Source organism: Dendropsophus ebraccatus, chromosome 15 (assembly GCF_027789765.1).
Source record: "Dendropsophus ebraccatus isolate aDenEbr1 chromosome 15, aDenEbr1.pat, whole genome shotgun sequence".
Classification (NCBI taxonomy): domain Eukaryota; kingdom Metazoa; phylum Chordata; class Amphibia; order Anura; family Hylidae; genus Dendropsophus; species Dendropsophus ebraccatus.
In genome coordinates, this window is record NC_091468.1 from 69,945,967 (window position 1) to 69,972,318 (window position 26,352).

Genomic DNA, 26,352 nt, shown 5'->3' on the forward strand with positions numbered 1-26,352 from the left:
TAACCCCTTTCATATGTTCATTATTATCTTCTCTCTCTCATTCATGGGGGGGGGGGGCACCTTCATACAGGAAAATCAGGTTGATATTTAATACAAGCAAAAATGAAATCCTTGGCCGATCCCCAACATGTAGATGTTTTGCTTAATACTTCTTACAGTATAGAGTTCCCTATTGGCAATGTGCCCACATGAGTATTATGCCTACTAAGCAGTTGTGCAATATTGCAGATTCCAGGATTTTTGGTTATGGCTCGTAGCATCTATCCGTATGTAGAGAGTGCCAAACAGGTCTATAGCAAATCCCCATAGAAAACCTCTCCTGCTCTGGACAGTTCCTGACATGGACAGAGGTGGCAGCAGAGAGCACTGTGTCATACTAGAGAGAATACACCACTTCCTGCAGGACATACAGCAGCTGATAAGTACTGAAAGACTGGAGATCTTTAAATAGAAGTAAATCACAAATCTATATAACTTTCTGGTGCCATTTTATAGAAAAAAAAATTCGCAGGAGTTCCCCTTTAAGCTATTTACTTATTACTATAATTTAAGGTGATTGTTGGTTTATTTTTAAGTTCTTTGTAAGTTTTTCCTAAAGGAAATAAGTTATAGAAAGTCTTTCACATGAAATGAACTTAGTCAGACTTGTCCTTAGTAACACATAAAAAGTATATAAAGACTGTAACATATGTGAGCGGGCTGTATATAGGCATCGCAGCTCTGGAAGTGAAGACATCTGGGCTGTAACATGAGCCGCGCATCATGTAGGTATATACTATAATGCTCTGAATTTGAACATTTCACATAGTAAATCTACATAAAATGTTATGGGACTATATGAATACTTCACCTCTCCTTACCTTCAAGTGATGTGAGGTTTTTCTCAATGCAATTATACATATGGCCACTAGGTGTCTCCCTTCACTGTGCATGTGTACAGCTGCTGCGTATCCACATTCAGTAGTAAAGAATCATGGGGGTGCTTGCATTGTATGGTCAGCTCTCCTGTTACAGCAGAGCCTTGTCTCCTGGTAAGCATGCATAATTGATAGTCTAATTATCAAACGTTAATAATATAATTAACCTTTTATTATAATATATAAGTTAATTGCCCTTAGTTGATATACAACCTCTATGATGAACAGGTGTCTTTACTTGTGTGAGCGCACAGAGGACGGGGACTTCCTGTGTTTTATGGACTCTGAACAGAGAAAAGACCAAATATCAGTTTGGCTGTCAAAATGATGTCCATTTTTATCGGACGGCTGTCACTAAATGACAAATAAAGGTCATTACTTTATAACAACGGCCTTTATTATATGAGTAACTACTAACGGCCATTAGTTAATAGCGTTTGTCATTTGTCTTTAAATGATGGCCGTCCAATAATTAGGGACGTTATTTTGACAGTGTGTGATCGCAGCCTTAACATTACAAATATACGATGGTATGATGGTATCTCCAGTCTTCCAGTACTTATCAGCTGCCATATGTCCTGCAGGAAGTGGGGTATTCTCTCCAGTCTGACACACTGCTCTCTGCTGCCACCTCTGTCCATGTCAGGAACTGTCCAGAGCAGCAGCAAATCCCCATAGAAAACCTCCCCTGCTCTGGACAGTTCCTGACATGGACAGAGGTGGCAGCAGAGGGCACTGTGTCAGACTGGAGAGAATACACCACTTCCTGCAGGACATACAGCAGCTGATAAGACTGGAGATTTTTAAATTACAAATCTATATAACCAGTTAATTTGAAAAAAAAAAAAGAGTTGGTTGAACAAACACGGAGAAACGTAACAGTGCCTTTATATTTATTACAGACTCTTGTTTTTATTACAGATGTTTGAGGAATGAGAATGTTTTGTACGTATTCTGAATGTGGTATTTTCATCTCTTTTGAGGAAGCTAAGAAAACATTAATTTCTCATATTGGCAGCAAATGTGCTCGGTAAATCCAGCTTGTGGCGAGCTCCTAAACTGCTGAGCTGACGGTTATCGCCGGGATCTTGGATGTCAGGCCATTGTCTTATGACCTGAAGTTATAGTTATAGAGTTGATGGATTTTCCTCACTTGACCACAAAAAAGGCAAAATCGCTGTTATTTCTGTTGGGGGAAATTTCTACCTTAAAAAGCTCCTGATGGAATTCCGCAGTTTTATATATTCTTCAAAGAGATTTCTCCCTTCATAATATATTAAAAAAAAAGGAATAGTTTAAAAGAGAAATACGGCGAAAATGTTTATTAAAGTTTTGTATTGCCCCCCAAAAGTTATACAAATCCCCAATAAACATTTATTACGGGAAATGCTTATAAAGGGCTTTTTTCCCTGCACTTACTACTGTATCAAGGCCTCACTTCCTGGATAACATGGTGATGTCACTTCCTGGATAACATGGTGATGTCACTTCCTGGATAACACGGTGATGTCACTTCCTGGATAACATGGTGATGTCACTTCCTGGATAACATGGTGATGTCACTTCCTGGATAACATGGTGATGTCACTTCCTGGATAACATGGTGATGTCACTTCCTGGATAACATGGTGATGTCACCTCCTGGATAACATGGTGATGACCCGACTCCCAGAGCTGTGCGGGCTGTGGCTGCTGGAGAGGATGATGGCAGAGGGATGCTCCGTGTCCCTCCAGTGCCCTGTGTCCCTCAGTGTCCCTCTGCCATCATCCTCTCCATAGCCCGCACAGCTCTGGGAGTCGTGACATCACCGCTCACCGCTCCTCAGACAGATCCATCCCTCCAGTTCAGCTTAAGAACTATAACACGAACAAACGGTTACAGCGGTCCGGATGTAATGTAAACTTGTAATAATTTATTCCATATGATAAAAGCCGTACACACAAGTGGTGGCAAAAAAAAAAAAGAGAGAGAGAGACCCCCTCAGGAAGATGCCAACGTATTTCCAGTGCGTCATGCACCTTCATCATGGCTGATTAAGGATAACTACTCCTATCCCATCTGTTCAGCCTCTTAGATCTCGTGGTCACCAGTGATCATGGTATTTACGCAGATTGACGGCGGTTCTATGGGGGGATAATTACGGCCTCCAGGCTTTCCATTGATGTGTGCCTGTTAGGTCATGCCAGATTCATTTACTGACTTGTCAGTTTTACGCTAACAGAGAGAAAAAAAAAGTTTTACTATACCAAAACATTGTGCAAGAGATCAGCTGAGCAACATTTTTTTTTTTTTTTTAACAAATGTATTCACATATGATATGGTCACATTTCTAACAAACTTTAAAATTAACCATAGTTCTGAAAAAAAAAATTCTTTAAGGGAAACTATCAGCAGGTTAGACAAATCTACCCCCTTCATTGATAATCATTAAAAGGCTAGCTGTGGGCGGATCGGAGTGCATGGCGGTGGCACTCCCATCCCCAGTGCTCCTAGCGGCCTTAACGGACAGTGGATTTTACAACAAACAGCACGGGAACGGCGCTGAGGATGAAGGTAAGAGACATGCCTTCACCCTCAGCGCCCTGTGCCATTCGGGGCCTGCTGATAGTTCCCCTTTAAAATTAAAAGTACTATAAAGAATTACAACTAAAAAATACTACTTATCCTGCAAACTACAAGCTCTCATACAACTACTGTAATGGAAAAATAAAAATGTCTCATGGCTCCCTGACAAACTTCCAGGTATTTAAAAAAAAAAAAAAAAAAATAATAATAATAATTTTTATTTTCATTTTTATTGTTTGTTTCTTTAAAGCATGCAATGTACAATGCTATAAATTCAGCCACTAGGTGTCTCACTTCCTTGAAAACTACAGTTGAGGTTCCGTCGCTAAGGCCATTTGGTCTTTAGTAACAACAACAAAAGAGCTTAAATGCAGGAAGTGATGTCAGCTGTCCCTCTGCTCTGCCCAGACTGGCTCAGCGAAGGTGAATGCTGATTGGTCGGCAGCTGACCACGCCCCCACCCATGCCCCTCTGCTGAGAAAAAAAGAAAAAAGGCCCGTCTATCGACTCAGGATGAAATGCAATATGGGGCACTAAATGGACCGATGGAACTGCAATATTAAAACCAAAACTAAACAGCATCCATAAGTCAAGCAATAAAAAGTTTAACTAGAAGGAGAAAAACATGGCTGCTTTCTTCTAGAGACAGCACCACACTTGTCTCCAGGTTGGGTGCAGGTTTTTTAACTCACTTCCATTAAAGTGAATAGGGCTTAAAGGGGTAGTGCACCAAAAAAAAAATTCTTTCAAATCAACTGCTGCCGTGAAGTGCCAGAGATTTGTAATTTACTTCTATTAAAAATTCTCAAGCCTTCCAGTACTTATCAGCTGCTGTATGCCCAGCAGGAAGTGGTATTATTTCCAGTCTGGAGAGCAGGAGAGGTTTTCTATGGGGATTTGCTCCTTCTCTGGACAGTTCCTGACATGGACAGAGGAGGAAACAGAGAGCACTGTGTCAGACAAGAAAGAAAACACCACTTTCTGCTGGACACACAGCAGCTGATAAGTACTGGAAAGCTTGAGATTTTTTAATAGAAGTAAATTACAAATCTCTGGCACTTCATGGCAGGAGTTGATTTGAAAGAAAAAATTTTTTGGTAAACTACACCTGACCTGGAGACAAGAGTTAGTGGCCATGTTATTGTACTGCTGGAGAACCCCTTTATCTATATGTTTTGGGGATTTATAATTTTTGAATACCATGACAGGTCCACTTTAAATCCTATTTTTGCCTTTTGCCTGAAGAAGTTAAATATACCAGACATTCAGAAACCAGAATAAATCTGGATTAAAGTAAACACTATATACTGTGCCATACTATATACGAGAGCTTAATGTTTCGCTTTTTAGAACCGTTCTACTAATCTTATTAAAACCAATTTACTATTGAGTTATTACTGTTTTACCCTGTTTTCATGGATGGTTTCTCTTCTGTTTTTTAAGAAAAGAAGTCCCCAAGCAGAATGTTTCGCATGCGATATCGCAACTCTGATGACCGATCCCCCCTCCCTCAAACAGCAGGAATGAGGACTGTGCGCAGATTCCGGGGCCATCCTTCCAGTCTAGGAGAAAATGCAAGAAGGGTTAACTTTGCTCCAGTAAGACCAGTTGATCAGAATGAAGACACAAAGCAACGAGGTAGGTCCCAGCTTGGCTGCATTATATATATATATATATATATATATATATATATATATATATATATATATATATATATATATGTGTGTGTGGCACTTTGGGTCCCAAGGACAGTATCCTAAACTCTTCAAAACAAACCAGCGATAGTAATGTTATATTGGCGGCAACACAGACACAGCACTGTTGGTTTATTTGTTTTTTTACCCCAGAGCTAATTTTTGTTTTCCCACTTTTTGTTTTTTCCTCCTCCTGTTTAAAAGTCCATAGCGCTTCGACCCATATGAAGTCTTATTTTTTTGCGCCACCAATTGTACCCTGTAACGACACATTAAATTTTTCCAAATATGGTGCGAAACTGAATGTTTTTTTTTTTACATTTGTTTAGTTAAATTGAAAAAAATAAAGAATAAAAAATTAAAGTAATTAAAATTATCAGGGTGTCACATATTTCCCCAGAATGGTATCAATAAAAACGTCAATTTTTCTTGCTAAAAATATTTTTGCAGCCAAAGGCCTCTGTGACTTGTATTGGCTAAACCCCCCCTACATTAAAGGGGAACTCAATATAAGAAAAACTTGTTTTCTATTAAAAGTACATTAAAAGTAATATAGATGTGTCTTGCATGTGTTATATAGATGTGTCTATACAATATATTACTGTATCTGTACAGTTCTGCCACACTGGTAGCTGATAGAAATCCAGGAAGTGAAAAAAAATGGCCTCTGTGCCAATTCACATTGTCTTCTGCTCCTTCTGCTCTCCCCCTTAGGAGACAAATCTTCCAGGCCTCTGTCTCACATTGTGTGTGTTTGCTGATGATGCAGACAGGGGGCAGGGCGTGATGTCACAGGAGGCGGGGCTGAATCATCAACCCCCTGAGTGATTCACCATCTCTGACCGGCCACAAGCAGCTGCTGCACTAATTTTACTGATTGTGATAGGTGGGGGACTGTGATTATTAGCTGAGGGAAAGCATTGCATTCTGGGAACTGTTCAACCAGGTAGGACAGAAACACAAAACAGAACCCCCCCCCCCAAACAAATGGATTTTTGGTAGTTTCAAAACTGGAGTTCCCCTTTAATGGAGGTCCTAAAATTCCCCTTAGGTCTCTTTTATGTCTGCGGGCTGTGGTTGAGTCAGGCGACACACTATTTGAGCATTTTCTGAAATTTTTAAAAATCGCTGCTAAATTTCAAAGCCCTCTAACATTCTAACAAATGACGTCACCATAAAGTAGACGTGTTGTAGACGAGAATTAGTAATTGCATTGGAGACCTAAAATTACCACTTGGAGACAGGTGGAAATATAATGGAGCTTTAGGAAAACTTGATGCAGAAAAATACTATTTTTTGGCGGCACCAAATCTGATCTAAAACCTTGTGTGCAACAGGAAGGATAATCTCCCCTGGTTTAAAGGGGTATCCCCATCTAAGCAAGTTCTCCCATATCTACAGGATAGCAGATTATGGTGGGGACTTACATCTGGACGATTGGGATTCTGTCCAGGTCATGTGACACAGGAGTCAGGAGAGAGGTGTACTTCTAGAACGTTCCACATGATCAAGACTTTTCATATGTCTGTAAGAGATTTTTTAAATGTCAGACATGCTTTAAAGTGAATGTGCCATTAGGTACATTGCTGCGTTTTTTTCACCTCAATCGATCAGCGCCGGCGCAGGAATGTTGGTGGCGCGGTCCTTTTTTCTAATTGGTTCCTGCACCTTTTGCCAGTCTTTTCTCGAGGACTAGCCCGGAGCACTGTTGGTTGGCCCACCGCCTCTCAGTATGGCGATATCCCCTTCCCTTCTTTGGTGCATCTCCATTAGAACCAATGGGTCTGCGTCATAGAGAGGATATCGCCATACTGGGGGTGGCGGACCTGCCCACAGTGCTCTGGGCTAGTCCTCTGGAAAACACCAGCGATGAGCGCAGGAATCGGGAGGCAAATAAAAAAAAGACTGCACCTCTGGCATCCCCGCACCGGCGCCGATTGATTAAGGTAAAAAAGTGCAACAGTGTACCTGATCGTACATTTGAGCAAGGGGCTAGTTTTGTTATAGTAGAAGTATTTTAGCGTTTCGTGGTATAGGTTTTATATGGTCGCTGCTCCTGCTTTTACTTTTTCCTACAACTGATGTTCTTTAATTGTTTCCTTGCAGCATCTGAGTCGGTACATGTGGTCTCTCTTCAGTCAATGAATCCCCAGGGGAAAAGCCAACCGGTATATCGGGCAGCTGTTACAAAGCTTAAAATTCCAGGTATGTATCTCTCTTACTTTGATATCAGCCTAAGCGGTGGCACCCGGGCTGCAGAAGAGAAGGAGGACACGAGTCGGGGGGATCATCAAAGAGAAGATCAGACAAACATACGATGGAAAGATGGTTTCCTAAGTTTGGATAAGTTTGAAACATATTTTACTGAATTCGGTGCGAAAGACATTAGATAGATTTATGCTACTTTTCTCTGTGATGATTTTTTTTCTTGTGGATGTTTATTCATAGTTATTAAACCTTATAGAATTTTAATTTATATAATGTATCAGTTACACATATTTTATAGATAAAAATATTACGGTTGAGTACACTGGAGTTTCTCTCTCTGGAACCTCCATGCCATGCTGCTCAGCAAATATACAACACTTATACTGAGTATACACTATGTATATACAAAGAGAAAGATATGAGCACAGATAATACTATTGCATACACTATACTGGAAATGACTCGTCTCTAGAAGTATACAGCAAGTTGTCTATAGGAATGTAGGTTATGTAGTGTGTTACCAGTTATCACTGATCTCTAGGAGTATATAGTTTACAGCATATTATCAGTTATTACTGAGAACTAGGAGTATACAGTGTGTTACCAGTTATCTCTGATCTCTAGGAGTATACAGTGTGTTACCAGTTATCTCTGATCTCTAGGAGTATACAGTGTGTTACCAGTTATCTCTGATTTCTATGAATATACAGTATACAACTTTTTACTGATTATCACTGATCTCTAGGATTATACAATGTGTTAGATTTTTTTCACTGATCTCTAGGAGTATACAGTGTGTTACTGGTTTATAGTGATCACCATACACTATGCATGTATTACTGCTTACTATTGTGTATTGTGAATGGCAGCTCAGACACTAGCAGTGATGCTAAACATATATATATATATATATATATATATATATATATATATATAGTATATGTGTAAGCTTATCTGAAATATGCAAAAAAGCATGTAAAGGACTCTCAGACAGTGAAAAAGAAACCAAGATTAAACTTTTTGGCCTCAATTCTAAGCATTATGTCTGGAGGATACCAGGCACTGCTCACCACCTGAGGTATAATTCAATTGTGCAAAGTACAGAGAATTTCATAATGAAAACCTGATCTAGACCGCCCTGGACCTGAAAGTTTACTACCCAACAAGATAATGACCCTAAGCACACTGTCAAGACAACACGAGAATAGTGAATGTCCTTGAATGCCCTGGCAGCCCCGGCTGTCCGCTGACGGTCTCCACCCAACAAGAGAGCTTCAGAGGATCTGTGGAGAGGAATGGCAGAAAATCTCCATAATCCTGGAGCCAAGAAGACTGATGGCTGGAACCACAGCCAAAGGGAGTATGAAGAGTATGAATATGAATATGAAAGAGTATGAATACTTATATCTGTGCAACATTTTAGTATTTCCTTTTTGATAAATAAGCAAATACTTCTAACATCCTGTTTTCATTTTATTATCACGGAGTACCGAGTACAAAATCCCGAGGAAAACATGGATTTTTTTTGTCTAAAGACTTTCTGAATGTAACTAAAAAATTCCAAACAGGGGTTATCTAAGGAACATTTTTGTTTAAATTGTGCTCAGCAGAGAGTATACTTACCTCCCTCCCTCCCCTGCTGCAGCCGGTATTGTGGATATTGTGATTAAAGGACTTACCCCCTTGGCCAGCAGCCTCAGCCATTGATTTAATGAGGACGCAAGTAGTCGTGCTGACCCTAATCCTGGAAGTGCTGCACAGTGGGGACCAAAACTCCTTTTCTACTGACAGCAGGGGAGTGAGGAGGGTAAGTATAGGTTATTTTTTTAATATGCCACCTTCTTGAGCAGCATTGTAAAATTACGTTTTGCAGCAGAGAGCACTGTGTCAGACTGGACAGATTACACCATTTTCTTTCAAATTTTTGTATGTTTCATTTATATATCCTTTCCTTTAACCCTCTTAAATTTTTGAACTGGGCTCCACCAGGTGTTCGGTCAAGTATCAAACACTGTACCCCATAGGGCAAGCTCACTCAGCACTATTATAAACTATATGCATAAGTGGATCAATTTTTTCATAAAAACAACTGAGAGGCATGCAGCAAATTCACAGCCGCAATACAAACATCAAGCATGAACATAGCTAGCCAAACAGTATGGAATGTATCAGACATCATGTTCAGGGCAAGAGGACAATGCACAATGCACTTCTTTAAAGAGTCCCGTATAAACAATATGTCAGCTCATCTAGTCCTTCAGGTAGTCACCAATATCGGAGTGACTTGTGGACGGGACTCCCCAGCCCCAGTATTAAAGCATAACCAACATAAGAACAAAGGGGGGGATAAAGAGATCAATAACATGTTATGTGTTTTTTAGAGGAAGATTCCATTATCGAGGCGAAGGAAGTAAGTGTCAGAGTCTTGTCTTCTCAGTCTGTGCTTGTTACATGGGTGGATCCAATGTATGAAAAGTCCCCTAAGGTTCCGTCAGACAGGTAAGTTCCTGAGCGTGGAACACGTCATGTTTTATAGATCTCTTATGAAATCTGAAAGCTCAGTACTGAGAATACTAGGATGGATCCCATTGGGATTCCCATTGGACGTACTGGACATGTTTGTCTTTTCTCGAGTCTTCAAAGACTTTGATTGCCCACAGAGATTAAGCTTATTGTACTCAAGTCGTTTCATTCCTCATTGGTTTTGGGCTAGGTTTCCTACTATATTTTTCTCCTCTCCTCTGCATTTTTGAAAAGAAAAAAAATGACCTCCGTTATTTTGCGGTTTTGTCGCCTGTCAGTGCATTGACGGCTGTTGGTGCATTATTCTGGGTCAGGTGGACTGATCGCCCTTTGTCTTTAAGAGTCCATTGCATTTAATAGTAAAAACGGTGAAAGGATGAAAAAATAACGTCCGCTTTTTGCAAAAGACGTCCAAAAATAATTGACAGGATCATTATTTTGACGTCTGCACAGACCATGTCCGTCATTTTATACATTGTGTGCATTGGACGTCCGTCATTCCAGTGTGCATTGAAGCCAATTACATTGTGGCAAAAACGGACGACTTTTTAAAAAGAAAAAGCGGAGGCTTTTTCTCTGCACTGCAGTGTATTCCGCCTGCCATCAGGTCATTAGATGGATATTACAGTGCTATAAAGTGTAAATGTGAAAGGAAAAAAAAAAAAAAACACTGAAAAATATAAAAAAAAAATAAAGTGAAATAAACAGATAGGGGGACATTTAACCTTGCGCCTGTGGCGTACAGCAGGGAGAAGGCGCAGATTTGCCCCTCCTCCCTGGTGTACGACTCTTAGTAAATCTGGCCGGGGAAAAGGGGGAGGGGCCTAATATAAGACTGGTGTTCTCGTACGCCGATCTTAATAAATGTCCTCAATAAATGTAGAAGAAAAATAAAGCAAAGCACTGTAACAGCTGGCCATACAATTATCACATGATAACAACAGAAAATTCTAAGTTAGAAAAATGCTAAAATGCTAAGAAAATTGTACAGATATTGGTTAAAATTAAAAAGTAACCTAATGTACAATATGTCATAAAAAAGCAACCTCAGAATGGCATGGATACATTACAGTATTACGGAACTATAACCACAAAGTCAGACGGGCCCCGGTCCTTATATTTAGCCCAGTCCTGAAAGGGTTAAGATATGGTTTGCTATAAAAAAATTTTTTGTTATTTGTTATGTTACATATATGTTATTCCGGTTTTTGCATTAGTGATGAATTGTTGATGAAATAAATGACTATTTTGGTCATGTGATCTATTATATATAATCTGTAGAATGGAAGTGCATGCGCTTTGTATCTAGAGAGAAAGCGAGACGCTAAATAAACGTAAAAATAAAACGTGGACACCTTTAATCTGACAGGCATTACACAATCCGATACCGGGAAAAGGGAGAATCCGCCCGTTGGGACTACAAGCAAATAAACACAAGACGAGCTTTGGTGGACAAACTAAACCCTGACGCCATGTACGAGTTCTCTGTCCGGATCTCCCAAGGAGAACAAGAAAGCCAGTGGAGTCCTTCAGTTTTTCAAAGAACTCCTGAATCCGGTAAATGTAGTTTTTATGTTCTAAAGACATCAAATTTTTATTTTTTATGGAAATCTTTCCGTAACACTAAAGATCTAACCTGCTGATAGCCTCATTGCGCACAGGGCACCGAGGAGGACAGTATGTCTCTTCCTCCTCTGTGCCGTTACGGTGCAGTTAATCTATGGCCCGGAGCACTGGTAGGAGCACTGCCCAGCCTGCTCCATTGCAAAAAATCTAATCACTAACGGGGGCGGGGAAATACTCCTAACGGTGCTCCAGGCCACGGATTCAACGACTAACTGCACCCCCGGTGCGCAATAGGGGGCTATGAGCCGGTTAGATTTGTCTAACCTGCTGATAGTTCCCCTTTAAATTAAATAGTTGCCGCTGGGTATAACCTGGTGCTGAAAATTTGTAGGTTGATATCACCAGGTTTTCTGATGTTTTGCCTACAAAACTTCAACCTCATGTATGAAAACAATGGAAAAAAAATCACAATTATAACCAATTGGAACCAACTGACTTTTTCAAAAACAATAAAATAGAAAAATATCATTTGCATTTGGATTAGTTTCTATAATCTATAGTTTATTTATGCCGGTTTTCTTACATAAAGCTTAGGCAGACATTTAATATAACTAATAAATAAAACCATTGATCCCCAGTCAAAGTTCTAAGGCTCCTACATGGAGTGAAATATTGACTTGAAGGGACATGACTTTGCCTAAGTGGTGTGAGAGCTATTTTGCATATCCTTTCTTCCCAGAATTCCCAGTGGAGCAAGAATGGCCTTTAAGTCTCCACAAATCTTCAAGACGGATTCTCCTTATGGAGACTTCGTATCCCTTTGACATAGGTTGATAGACCTCTCACTAGCCAGCCAATACCCTGCTCTACACTGAAGAGGGGCAACAACCCCGAAACAGCTGTCTGCAGATGGGAAGTCTCTCCTTTTATAGAGAACGTTTGGCTTGGCATAATATCCCCAGTCAATGTTTTAAGACTCCTAGATGGAGTGAAACACACATTTGGGGGTGACTGTAGTTTGTATTCATACACTCACTAGGTTTAGCTTTAGGAGATAGTCCTAATAAAACCTACTTACAGATATATTGCTATACATATAGATACTATTAGAGATACGTTTCAGATGAACTAGCCTAACCTGCCGGATCTATTTCATTCCCAAAGCTCCAACAACTGCTCCAGAGAACCTGTATGTGGAAGTATTGACCAGCAAACGTACATCCGTGAGGGTCATGTGGGATGAACTCAATGACAATGCTGGGAAAATAAAAGGTATACAAGTCTATCGTGGTCCGTATACTGTTGTCAGCCGAAAAAAAAATCGGTTTCGATTTTGTTGAAAATATTAAAATTGTTTAAGGGTAGCTTCACACGTACCGGATCCGCAGCAGATTTCACGCTGCGCGTTAGGATAGGATTTTCTTTTCCCGCGACCCCATCATGACTCTTCAGATGTTCAGCTATTGTCTGGCTTCTGAATATGGACCTGTAGCTGTATGAGTCCTTACATAGGGCAAACAACATAAATATGGTATTAATATAAACTGCTATATAAATACCAGCTAAGTCTTTGGTAAAAAGTTATTATGTCACCAAAATCTGTATTATATTTAACTACATTTAACTTTTAGGGAAGCTTCACACACACCATATCGCTGCGGATTTTGTGCTGTGGATCCACAGCGGATCCACAGCAGATCCGCAGCAGATTTGCAGCAGATTTGATCTAAATAACTGAACACAGTATCAAATCTGCACCATCAAATCTGCTGCAGATCTAGTGTGTGTGAAGGCACCCTTAAGATGGTTTTCAACCTGATAAATACATTTTAGAAAAGCACATTGTAAGGTGCAGGGTAAATTTCTTTCAGGAATTTCCATGACTATAAACCAATTCCATACGTCATGATAGGGTTGCTTTTGCATTATGTTAAAGGATTTCTGCAAAAACTATTCGGATGGCTGGGACAGTTGGAGCAATGTCTGTTACAAATCTGCTATGTGTGACTATACCCTAAGCCAAAGATAGGGCCCATACACTCTATATCATAAGGGTCTCCAGCACAGATGTAGCTGAAGGGTGCAGTCCCCTTATGGTATAGGCCCCTCTTTGTGGTCCCTATATTGTATAGGCTCTTTTATGCAGTCCCTATACAGTGTAGACCCCTCTGTGCAGTCCCTATATAGTATAGACCCCTCTGTGCATGTCCCATATAGCATAGGCTCCTCTATGCAGCCCCCATATAGTATAGGCCCCTCTGTGCAGACCCTATATAGTATAGAACTCTTTGTGCAGACCCTCATATAGTATAGGCCCCCCATGGAAGCCCCTATATAGTATAGACCTTGCTGTGCAGCCCCTCATATAGTACAAGCCCCTCTTTGCAGCTTCCTATTTAGTAAAGGTCCTGTCTCTTCAGTCAGTAGTATAGGCCCCTTGTCTTGCCCCCTATTTAGTATAGGTCTTCTCTGTGCAGCCCCATTAATATTGTATAGGCTCCCTCTGTGCAGCCTCCTCTATATAGTATAAGCCCCCCTCTGTGGAGCCCCCACCATATAGTATAGGCCTCGTCGGTGCAGCCCCTCCCATATAGTATAGGCCCCTCTGTGCAGACCCTATATTGTATAGAACTCTTTGTGCAGACTCTCATATAGTATAAGCCCCTCTGTGCAGCCCCCATATAGTATAGGCCCCCCGGGGAAGCCCCTATATAGTATAGACCTTGCTGTGCAGCCCCTCATATAGTACAAGCCCCTCTTTGCAGCTTTCTATATAGTAAAGGTCCTGTCTCTTCAGTCAGTAGTATAGGCCCCTTGTCTTGCCCCCTCTTTAGTATAGGTCTTCTCTGTGCAGCCCCATTAATATTGTATAGGCTCCCTTTGTGCAGCCTCCTCTATATAGTATAAGCCCCCCTCTGTGCAGCCCCCACCATATAGTATAGGCCTCTTCGGTGCAGCCCCTCCCATATAGTATAGGCCCCCTCTGGGCAACCTCCCATATAGTATAGGCACCCTTTGTGAAGCCTCCCCCTATATAATATAGTTTTCCTCCATGCAGTCCCAATGATGCTTATGACAGCTCTCTGATCTGGCTGCATGGTCTTCATAGCATCGTGACAGCCAATACATGGGGATCTCGTTCCTGCTTCTCATAGGCTGCAGGACAGATATTACCAAAGGGGCCAACAACACTGTGTCCTAAGGGTTTCCAGATCTACCCAAAGAACATACTGTATATAACCAAGGGCGCCAGGAACTCTGTATCCTAAGGGTTTCCAGATTATTCTGCAGTACATAGAAGGTCACATTGTTAGATAATTTTTTAGGTCTTTTCTTTGAATTTTAAACTTCTAAAAAACAACTTGAGCGGCAGAAGAATTTGCCTTCAGGCAACTAAATAAATGGCGGCATAGTTCAGATGGATTACATATCTCAGGTAGGACAACAATAGACAGGGGATTGTTTTATATTACTTGATTATGTAATTGTCTTTGTGCATGAAAGCACCTCTGAGAATATATATATATATATATATATATACATATATATATATATATATATATATATAAAACACAGGGATGATTTATATCCAAACACGACATTTCACTATTTCACCAAGTACTTAGTACTGCAGAATCTGTTGGCGCTATACAAATAAATATTTATTATTATTATTATTATTATTATTATTATTATTATTATTATTATTATTACTATTTTATTTTTCCAAATCTCTACAGAATACATTGTATCGTATACTCCGGCAATGAAACCATTTGGAGGCAAATCCATCCCATATTCAGGAACAACCACGTCCGCCATAGTGGATGGTCTGCAGCCTGGGGAACGGTACATATTCAAAGTGCGGGCAGCCAACAGGCGAGGGCAGGGCCCCCAGTCTAAAGCCTTTACCGTCACCATACCAGAGGGTAAGCACTCACTTATACTGGAGATCAACCTTACCCTGTTACTTCAAGGTTTTATAGTAATAATAAAAACATTCAACCAACAACTTTTTAATATTGAGTATTAGTAAGTTTATGGCTAATGCTGTAACAATATGATAAAGTCTGTTCCCTCTTCACTTGAAAAATATAGCTCTGTTGGTTGGATTTGTAGAGGAATACCGAACAGGCATAGGAAAAGCGAGGGGTACTCCAGCGAAAATATTTTTCTATCAAATAAACTGGTTTCTGAAAGTTATATAAGATTTGTAAATTAGCTTCTTTTTAAAAAAAATCTCCAGTCTTCCAGTACTTATCAGCTGCTGTATGTCCTGCAGGAAGTGGTGTATTCTTTCCAGTCTGACACAGTGCTCTCTGCTGCCACCTCTGCCCATGTCAGGAACTGTCCAGAGCAGCAGCAAATCCCCATAGAAAACCTCTCCTGCTCTGCACAGTTCCTGACATGGATTGCTGAAACTATCACTAATCGACATACGTCATTCCAGCTACTTTTGGCAGATGAAGTTTTACCACTTGAAGTATATTACCATAAAAATTTAAAAAGAGCTGCGGTGACAGATTTACTTCAAAAACATCCAATATGAGCAAGTTATGGCTTTGAGCAGTTTACATTGGATCACAACTAACAGTGACTCATTTGTAGGGGAACTCTGCTCAGTGCAGGTGATTGTAATAGAAAAAAATTACAGGAAAGGTGAGAAAACAGAAAGCTAAAAATTTTCAAAAAGTGCAAAATTGACATTGACACTACTCGCAGTAGCCAAATAGCATGAACTGTACTTACAGCACCAACGTAATAGTGCTCTGCATTACACATGTCAGTAAGAGTCAAAAAAATCCTATTTCATCCAAAGAGAAAGTGCTGGATAGTGGCCATCAACACACAGGTTATAAATCGTAATTCTAATCGTATCATTCATATCAATCATATCATTCTCTAATCATATCATATTCTAAAGGAGTTGTAACAAAAATGAGTTGCCAAAAATCCTGTGTATTTTTCCCATGGTGACAGTGACAGCAACTTTTTATTTATTTATTTTTATAAAGCAATAGTTCTTAAAAAAAATAAAGAAAAGAAATTTAATGGAGAAGTCCGGCCAGGCCCATTTTTTAGCAAGTGCTGGGAAGGAACTCCAGTACTGGCGGCCGCATACCGCCGCTCTGGTGCCTGGGACCCTGGCCGCTATCTGAGCAGGGACCCGGGTTGTGACGTGTAAGGTAGGCTCAGCCAGTCAGCGGCCAAGGCAGGACCCCACTATGGCCATGGACTGGCTGAGTGCACTGCATACGTCATGGTCCAGTCCCACTCAGACCAAGAAGTGGCCGGGGACTGGAGTGACGGTATGCGTCCACCAACGCTGGAGCGGGAGAGGTAAGAGCATGTTATTTCTTATATGCTCCCCTCTCTAGCACTTGCTCAAAATGGGTCTAGCTGGACTTCTCCTTTAATGGGAAACAATATAAATGTAGATAGTTAAATAAAAAATGTCACATCTTAAACAAGAAATTTTGTTTTTACTTAAGGCTAACATTTTATATGCAAGTCTTAAAGGGGTATTCCTGCTTGCTTGTGAGCAGCTCCAGCCTCCTCGTTTGGGAGGGTGTGAAGTTCCTGTTTGATTGGCAGCTAAGGCCAGGAAGGATGTAGCCACATCACAGTGGGCCAGATTTATCAAAGAGTGCAGAATATCCACTGGTGTAAACTGCCCCCAGCAACCAATCACAGCTCAGCTTTTATTTTACCAGTGCTGAGAGCTGAGCTGCGATTGGTTGCTGGGGGCAGTTTACACCAATGGATATTTTGCACCCTTTAATAAATCTGGGCCACTAGTCTGTGCATCTCAGATGCTGCTAATTTACACTTCATAATTCCTTTAAATCCAGAAGAACATGTAACTTCAAAAAATGTATATTGAAGAACAATAGGGTGCAAAAGCATAAGGAACCAGTTTGGGATCTTCAAGAGTAGTTTTTGCCTATTTAACCCTACAAGTTACATGTTTTAATGTCTTTACTGTGCATTTACTCATTTACAAGTCAACAGCTTGTATGGGCTCCATTTCAGAATATTCATTCCTCTTTGTTCATGTGGAAGTCAGCAGAGAAGCAAAGTTCCTATTCAGAAAACCCATAATTCTGGTTTCACACACGGCAGTTTTTTTGGGGAAAAATTGCCATTGCTGCTTTTGAGCCCAAGCCAGAAGTGGATTCAAATGGGATGGAAAATATAAAGGGGGGATTTGTGTTTCTCTTTCCTGTTGGATCCTCTTCTTGTTTTGGCACAAAAACTTCCATTTGTGAAACCAGCATCAAAGCTAAGAACTGATCTAATGCAAAATTCATGCCTGATGATCCATGTCTAAAAATACTTGGGCTTCAGGGCTGGATTGGCATAGATAGTTACAGTATTTTGGTGTATCTAAAAGCATTTTATAGGTCATAGACACCATGGACAGACACACAGTGTATTTTACAAGCATATGAAATTCTGCAAAGATTGGGTATGTGTGGAAGACCTAAAAAAAGGAGTGGAGAACCTTCCTCTATGAGTGCCCATAGCAACAATTCAACATTCAGATTTCAGAAAATGTGCTAGAAAAATTAAAGGGGAACTAGGGGTCAGGGGTGGGTCGGCGTGAAGAGACATACCTTCCTCCTCTGTGTTTCCTGTACAATAAGGACTGTGGACATGTCACTGGTAAAGTGCTCGAGGGGATGTACATCTCACCCAGGTTGATACATAGTGTGAGATGGTGAGTCCAGGAGGCATCTGTGCTCAGCAGTGTTATGCTGCTGAGCTATTATTTATTATTGCCGGGCCTGGACTTACATGGAATGGCAGGTAGGTTTTGGTAGTGGGACTTGCCATTCCCTCCCCCTCGATCCAGTGTGGGTTTTGGGATCAGGTGAGCTCTGATCCCAATCAGCCTGAGAAGGCAAAAGGTGTGCTCAGTGTACAGGTCCTGGCTCTCAGTCAGGAGTGAACAGCCTGCAGGCTGGGTTTGCTGCGAGCAAAGGATACTGTCGCTGCTGGGGGGCTTACTCAGCGACTCTGCTTACCAAGTGCCAGATAGGTGACCGGTTGTTAGTAAGTGCCCGGACGGGCAGGACCTTTTGTTTTGTTTGTTCTGAAAAGCACGGTATTGCTATTTTTCTGTTATGGACTGTTTATGATACAAATAAACACCAAGCTGTTTTTTATAAGTCCAAGTTTGCTGACTGAACTGTGTCCAAACACACCATCCCCCGGGAAGATCCCTACAATTGGTGATGCGGAGCGGGCAAAACGGTTGCTAGGGGCAACGGTGTGCATCAACTTGGCTACAGCTGCTTATGTCCTGGGTGAAGGCTGCGGCTTCACTCCAAAAACAGACAAGCAACATGGAGGAGATGATGAAGCAGTTAATGCAAGTGAGTCTGCAACAGCAACAAGCTCTGACAGACGCTAACCTGCGCCATGAGCAGGCTCTGACAGCCGCTAACCTGCGCCACGAGCAGGCTAATCGGCAGCAACAACAGGCTCTGACAGATGCGAATATGCGCCACGAACAAGCGATGGCCCAACAACAGAGACTTATTGAGCACCTGATAGCAAAGCAAGAGGCGTCTGCAGGTGCTAATCCCCAGCTGGTGGCAGCAGCCGCGCCAGAGACTTTGTCTGTGAGAAGAGCCGTGCAGCGTGCGCTGCAAAAGATGACTGCTGATGACGATGTTGAGGCCTACTTAACTGTCTTTGAGCGTGTGGCTGAGCGAGAAAGGTTGCCATCCACTGAGTGGGCAGAGGTCATTGCTCCCTATTTAACAGGCGAACCTCAAAAGGCCTATTATGACCTCAGTGAGCAAGAGGTCAAAGACTATCCTCGGCTAAAAGCAGAGATACTCGCCCGACTAGGAGTTACTGCTGCTGTCCGTGCCCGGAGGGTCCGCAACTGGAGCTACAGTCTGGACAAGTCAGCGAGGTCCCAGATGTATGACCTGATTCATCTGGCAAGAAAGTGGTTGGAGCCAGATACCTCTACTCCTGCCCAGATCCTAGAGAGGGTCGTGATGGATCGCTACCTCCGTGCACTTCCTGCTGATCTGCAACGCTTGGTGGGACAAGGCGACCCTAGGAGTGCCGACGAACTCGTCAGCCTTGTGGAGAGGTTCCAGGCGACCGAGGACTACCTCCGTGATGTTCCTACAGCACCGTCACCTCCCCGGAGTGCCAGATCTGTGCCGTCAGCTGGTAAGAGACTTCCATCTATTGGGGGAGTGTGGAGGGGTGCTGATAGAGGGAAGAGCGCTCAGGAGGTGTCTCAGGGGCAAAAGACTGGTGGTGGTCCCCGGTGGCTAAGTGGCCCTAAAAAGGACTCCCTGCCAAGGAGACCAGGCCCTATCCAGTGCTGGAGATGCCATGAGACGGGACATATGTCTGCCCATTGCCCTCTTACCACTGAGCCCATGGAGTGTGACGCTAGCCGGCGTCAGTCGCTATTTGCGGAACCGTCTTTTGTTGCAGTCACTGGACTAGAGACTGAACCACAAGTCTGCAACATTACTGTAAATGACTTCCCTGTTAAGGCGTTGCTGGACTCAGGAAGCCTTGTCACCCTGGTGCATGCCAGCCTGGTGGCTGGGGACTTTGTGCCAAAAAGACATATGAGTGTGGTGTGCATACATGGTGATACAAAGGTTTACCCTATAATACTGGCTAATGTCGGGACTGAACTAGGCGCTGTACAGTATGAAGTGGGTGTGGTTAAAAACCTTATGCATAATGTGATATTGGGGCGTGATTTTCCATTGTTCTGGGCTCTATGGGGAAAACAACAATCCCCTGAAAGGAGTGAGGAGACCCCTAAGTCTATTGCATTACCCACGGTAACTGATAAAAATGTACAGGATGAAAATGATGCTTTTCCTTTGCAGGTCCTGGCTGGTGAGGAAGAGGCTCCTCCCACTGCGCAGAATGTTCCAGACTTAGAGGTGTCTAGGGATAATTTTGGTACTGCACAATTACAGGACCCCACTCTCAAAAATGCGAGAGAGCAGGTCACTGTTATGAATGGGGTACCTCAGGAACCAGAAGCTGAGAAAAAGTTTCCACATTTTTCTGTGACTAATGATCTCTACTATAGAGTCACTAAGATTAATGATGAGGTTGTGGAACAGCTTCTGGTGCCTAAGTCGTACCGGCGTCAGGTACTCGACATGGCTCATAATCATGTCCTTGGGGGCCACTTGGGGACAGATAAAACACAGGAGAGAGTCCTCCAGAGGTTTTATTGGCCTGCGATTTATGCTGACATAAAAAAATACTGTGAGTCGTGCCCCACATGTCAGCTTAGCGCTCCAGTGTCGCATTTTCGCAGTCCTTTGGTCCCACTCCCCATCATAGAGGTACCTTTTGACCGGATCGCAATGGACTTGGTGGGTCCCATTGTAAAGTCGGCTAGGGGACACCAGTACATTCTAGTTGTGTTGGACTACGCGACCCGCTATCCTGAGGCTGTACCCCTAAGAAACACTGCCTCTAAAACCATTGCACGGGAATTGTTTTATATGTTTTCCAGGGTGGGGATCCCCAAGGAAATCTTGACCGACCAAGGTACCCCATTTGTGTCAAAGGTAATGAAAGAGCTATGCAAACTGTTTAAAATCTCACACCTACGTACCTCTGTATATCACCCACAGACAGACGGGTTAGTGGAGAGGTTTAATAAAACCCTGAAACATATGTTAAAAAAAGTGGTGGAAAAGGATGGTCGTGATTGGGATCACTTACTACCCTACCTGATGTTTTCTATTAGGGAAGTACCCCAAGCGTCCACAGGGTTCTCTCCCTTCGAATTAGTCTATGGTCGTCACCCTAGGGGTTTGTTGGATATAGCGAAAGAGACATGGGAAAGTGAGTCCACCCCATACAAGAGTGTTATAGAGCATGTAGCACAAATGCAGGACCGTATAGCCACTGTAATGCCCCTAGTAAGGGAACACCTCCAGAGGGCGCAAGAGGGCCAAAGCAGAATTTACAATCGTTCTGCAAGAATCAGGACATTTAGCCCAGGTGACCGGGTACTCATACTTGTTCCCACGGTAGAAAGCAAATTCTTAGCAAAGTGGCAGGGTCCCTATGAAATTGTAGAGAAGATCAGTGAGGTCAACTACAGGGTACACCAACCAGGTAGAAGGAAGCCTTTTCAAGTTTATCACATAAACTTGATCAAGCCCTGGAAAGACAGGGAATCCTTGGTGGCGACAAATCCTGTTGGTCATCTGTCACCACCAATCCCTCTGGTCAGGATTGGTGACACCCTATCGGTGTCCCAGAAGCAGGAAGCTAAGGAGTTCCTGCAGAAAAATAAAAACAAGTTTTCTGACCTACCAGGGCGTACGCATCTCATTAGTCACCATATTGAAACTGAGCCTAGAAGCAGAGTAAACCTTAAGCCCTATAGGATACCAGAAGCCCGGAGGGAGGCGGTATCATCCGAGGTAAAACGTATGCTTGACCTAGGAGTCATTGAGGTGTCCCAGAGCGAGTGGTCCAGCCCGATTGTGTTAATCCCAAAGCCCAATGGAACTTGGAGGTTCTGTAATGACTTTAGAAAGTTAAATGAGATCTCCAAGTTCGATGCCTACCCCATGCCCAGGGTAGATGAGTTGATAGAAAGGATGGGTAATGCCAGGTACATAACTACCCTTGATCTTACTAAGGGCTACTGGCAGATCCCCCTCACTCCTGAGGCTAGAGAGAAGACTGCGTTCTCCACCCCTGATGGGCTCTTCCAATATGTAGTGATGCCATTCGGGTTACATGGAGCCCCTGCCACTTTTCAGAGGTTGATGGACTTGATTCTGCGACCACATCGGGATTACTCTGCTGCCTACCTCGATGATGTGGTCATTTTTAGCCCGGATTGGGAAAGTCACCTCTGTAAGGTCCAGGCGGTGTTAGATGCCATAAGTGATGCGGGGTTAACCATCAATGCAGAGAAGTGTGCACTAGCCTTAGAGGAGGCCAAATACTTGGGCTACATTATTGGGAGGGGGTTAGTGAAACCACAACTAAATAAAATCGAGGCAATACAGAATTGGCCTCAACCCCTCACAAAGAAACAGGTCAGAGCTTTCCTGGGTATTACGGGCTATTACCGTAGGTTTGTGCCAAATTTTGCCTCAGTTGCAGCCCCACTAACTGACCTGACAAAGGGTGCGAAGTCCGCAATGGTGACATGGACTCCAGAGGCCGAGAAGGCTTTTCAAAGCCTCAAGTCTGCCCTGTGCCAACAGCCTGTGCTAGTTACCCCTGACTTTAGGCGAGAGTTTCTAGTACAGACAGATGCCTCTAACACAGGGTTAGGTGCCGTCCTCTCACAGGTCGTGAATGGCGAGGAGCACCCGGTGATGTACTTAAGTAGGAAGCTATCCCCGGCCGAGAAAAACTATGCCATAGTTGAGCGAGAATGTCTGGCAGTGAAGTGGGCCCTAGAATCCCTGAGGTACTACTTACTAGGCAGGAGGTTTAAGTTAGTGACAGACCATGCCCCCCTAACATGGATGAAAATAAACAAGGAGAAGAATGCAAGGGTGACTAGGTGGTTTCTGTCCCTACAAAACTTTAATTTCACTGTGGAACACCGGCCAGGGAAATTACAGGCAAATGCTGACGCCCTATCAAGGGTACACTGTCTGTGGGGACAAAATGCTCAGCCCTCCGGTCTGAAGAAGAGGGGGGGGATATGTGGACATGTCACTGGTAAAGTGCTCGAGGGGATGTACATCTCACCCAGGTTGATACATAGTGTGAGATGGTGAGTCCAGGAGGCATCTGTGCTCAGCAGTGTTATGCTGCTGAGCTATTATTTATTATTGCCGGGCCTGGACTTACATGGAATGGCAGGTAGGTTTTGGTAGTGGGACTTGCCATTCCCTCCCCCTCGATCCAGTGTGGGTTTTGGGATCAGGTGAGCTCTGATCCCAATCAGCCTGAGAAGGCAAAAGGTGTGCTCAGTGTACAGGTCCTGGCTCTCAGTCAGGAGTGAACAGCCTGCAGGCTGGGTTTGCTGCGAGCAAAGGATACTGTCGCTGCTGGGGGGCTTACTCAGCGACTCTGCTTACCAAGTGCCAGATAGGTGACCGGTTGTTAGTAAGTGCCCGGACGGGCAGGACCTTTTGTTTTGTTTGTTCTGAAAAGCACGGTATTGCTATTTTTCTGTTATGGACTGTTTATGATACAAATAAACACCAAGCTGTTTTTTATAAGTCCAAGTTTGCTGACTGAACTGTGTCCAAACACACCATCCCCCGGGAAGATCCCTACAGGACATATGAGCAGGTTAGATTCGTGTAACCTGCTGATAGTTCCCCTTTAAGGAAGCACTGTGATGGGAAAGAGTTTTTCTTTCAGGGTCTTTTTATGTCATTTTATGGAAGTTGTTTTTCACAAGGTTAACAAAATGTTTCTGTTTTTATAGGTGCTACTTCGGTAAAGACCCTTTATGATCACTCTCATAGAGAGACTTATTCTGCAGAGGAAAAAAATCCAGAAAATGTAATTTCTTCTGAGTCCTTAGAAGAAGACATTAACCGTTCATCCTTAAAGATCAATTCTAGGCAGCAGGAGGTGAACACTCACTCAGCCGAAGTGACTGATGACACGGAAACCACAACAGTAATCCCTAAAATTTCAACCCCAACCCCTAAAAGACAATTTCGTCCAATGGTAAATAATCGTTTTAATTCAAATGGCAGAAGGTTATTGAGGCCAAATACTGGACGCAGAATTATTGAACGTAAACCTGCACCACCACCACCTACGGTGGAAGAAGATGACAATGAAACTAAGGATTTAGAAACCGATGAATCAGATGATCATGACACAAGAGTAAGGACTACTAACCTAGCAAAATTGTCTACACATGAGAAGCCCCCTTTTACTAAGTTAAGTTTGGATGAAGATGAAAGGGACCAAAGGGAAAGTGACCATAAATTGACTTCTGCTGGGAAGACGCATGCATCTCCTAAAGTTGATAGCAGACAAGGGCAACTAGGGAATAGGGAATCAACATTATCTGCACGTGATTCCAAAAATTCAGGCCATTACGCCAATAAAGACAGCAGAGACTCAACTACAGATTTGCTCGACTCTAAAACTAAAACTTTAAATGGTCATCGTTCCACAAAAGTTTCAGATCACAAAACTAGAAAACAGACGATAGTAAGAGGCGCTGTAAGGGCAGTTTCTTCAACAACTCTTCTTCCTCCTACTACCACAACCACTGCTACTACTACTACAACAACTACTACTACTACAGCTACAACAACCGCTACATCAGCTGCTACTACAACTACTACTGAAGCTCAATTGCCTAGTAAACAAAATGTATTAGTCAATCATAAAAAAATAGAAACTCCTAGCAAGCAGCAACACGTCCCATCGTTTACTGGAAAATCTGCTATATCTCTACTAGAATATTACAGGAGAAGAAGCTCTCAGGTCCGAAACAACGCTGGAAGTAAAATAACCTCTAACGGAGAATCAAAGTTTACACCAGCGACAACTACTCAAACTACTACATCAACTACAGTTATGACAACCACATTAGCTCCAAAGGCGGTAAAAAAAGATACGAAAGGACGATTACCAGATCTGCCTGCTCGGAAGGAAGATCCTTACTTAGGTTCACCTGAACTGTCTTCCAAATCGTCTTCTCATATCAAGTCTAACCAAAATATAGATAGAAAAAAGTCAGAAGAAAGGCATGTGGCAAGTTCTTCTCCTAGATCCGAGACAGATAACAAGCAAATATCTGCAACCTCCAAGCAAAAGGCAGGAACTCATAATATACCGGTCAAAAAAAACAACGTTGGTATAAAATCTGAACCTCGGCCAGGAGTAATAACATCTAAAGAAGGTCAAATTCCATCTTCTGGTTCACATTTATCTAGTGAAAAAACAAGTATTTCTCATAAGGAACATGAAGACCATTCCGAAGAAAACAAAAAGACTTCAGATATATATCAAAAACATAGTTCAAGTTTATCATTATCTCGTGGCTCTTCAGTGAAATCACATAGCACTGTTGATGAAGAGGAAGACAACGATAGCCAACACGAGTCAAGAGTTTCTACATCAGACAGACAGTCCCTCTCTCTTTCTAGATCGGTGCACAATTCAAAATCAAGACCGATTTATCGGAGTCCTGGCAGTATCATGCAGGAAAATGAAAGAAAATTGAGCAAGGTTTCGTCTTCCGGGATAGATGGGCCAGTTAAACATGTTCCTGCATATTCAGCAAAGTTGGATTTTTCCGCAATAGACGCACAAGATGTCCCTTCGAAGCAGTCCTTACCTGAAAAAATGGAAGAGCCCACATTACCTGCAAGGACAAGATTGTCTTCATACTCTAACATTCGTTACCTTAAAAACAGAGGTAGAAATGGTAATGGTAATGATAGACAATCTCTGGAAACATCTTTTACAAAATTGGAAGATGAAGAGGCGTTAAGTTCTCCCCCTACCCTAAAAGAAAGCAGTCATAGGTCCCCATCAGTTTCTTCCTCTTATATGAATCCTAAACGATTTGCTTTACTGAGAAGAACAACTACAACAGCCTCTCCAACAAGTCGGCCTCACAGCACAACCAGACCATCACCTTACCGTTTACTTCCATCAATATCTCGACAACTACATTATGGCCGATCGTCAGTACATAGAACCACAACTCCACCACCCACAACTCCCGCACACACTGCTCCTCCGACCTACAATCCTTCATTGCTACGTCAAAGAATGCTGAATTCAAGATTAGGATCTCCGTTACGAAGGCAATTAACAAGACCGCTCCAAAGACAAGGTAATAAACTCTGTCCTAAGGTCTTATTCACACAATCATAGATCAACCTATTGCCCATTGATTTTTATT

The 26,352-nt window shown here is 42.4% G+C and overlaps 1 protein-coding gene across 3 annotated transcripts in view; it reads left to right on the forward strand.

Moving 5' to 3' along the window:
• The window catches only part of FNDC1 (fibronectin type III domain containing 1), an 87,442-nt gene that overhangs the window by 30,382 nt on the left and 30,708 nt on the right, over window positions 1-26,352 (forward strand). The window contains exons 2-8 of one of the 3 annotated variants that reach the window (XM_069954629.1): window positions 4,927-5,121; window positions 7,284-7,382; window positions 9,767-9,884; window positions 11,278-11,465; window positions 12,639-12,746; window positions 15,215-15,403; window positions 23,902-26,283. In XM_069954629.1, coding sequence (XP_069810730.1) covers window positions 4,927-5,121; window positions 7,284-7,382; window positions 9,767-9,884; window positions 11,278-11,465; window positions 12,639-12,746; window positions 15,215-15,403; window positions 23,902-26,283 — 3,279 coding nt within the window. The remainder of the gene's footprint in view (window positions 1-4,926; window positions 5,122-7,283; window positions 7,383-9,766; window positions 9,885-11,277; window positions 11,466-12,638; window positions 12,747-15,214; window positions 15,404-23,901; window positions 26,284-26,352) is intronic. The other 2 variants (XM_069954630.1, XM_069954631.1) reach the window with 2 other exon arrangements.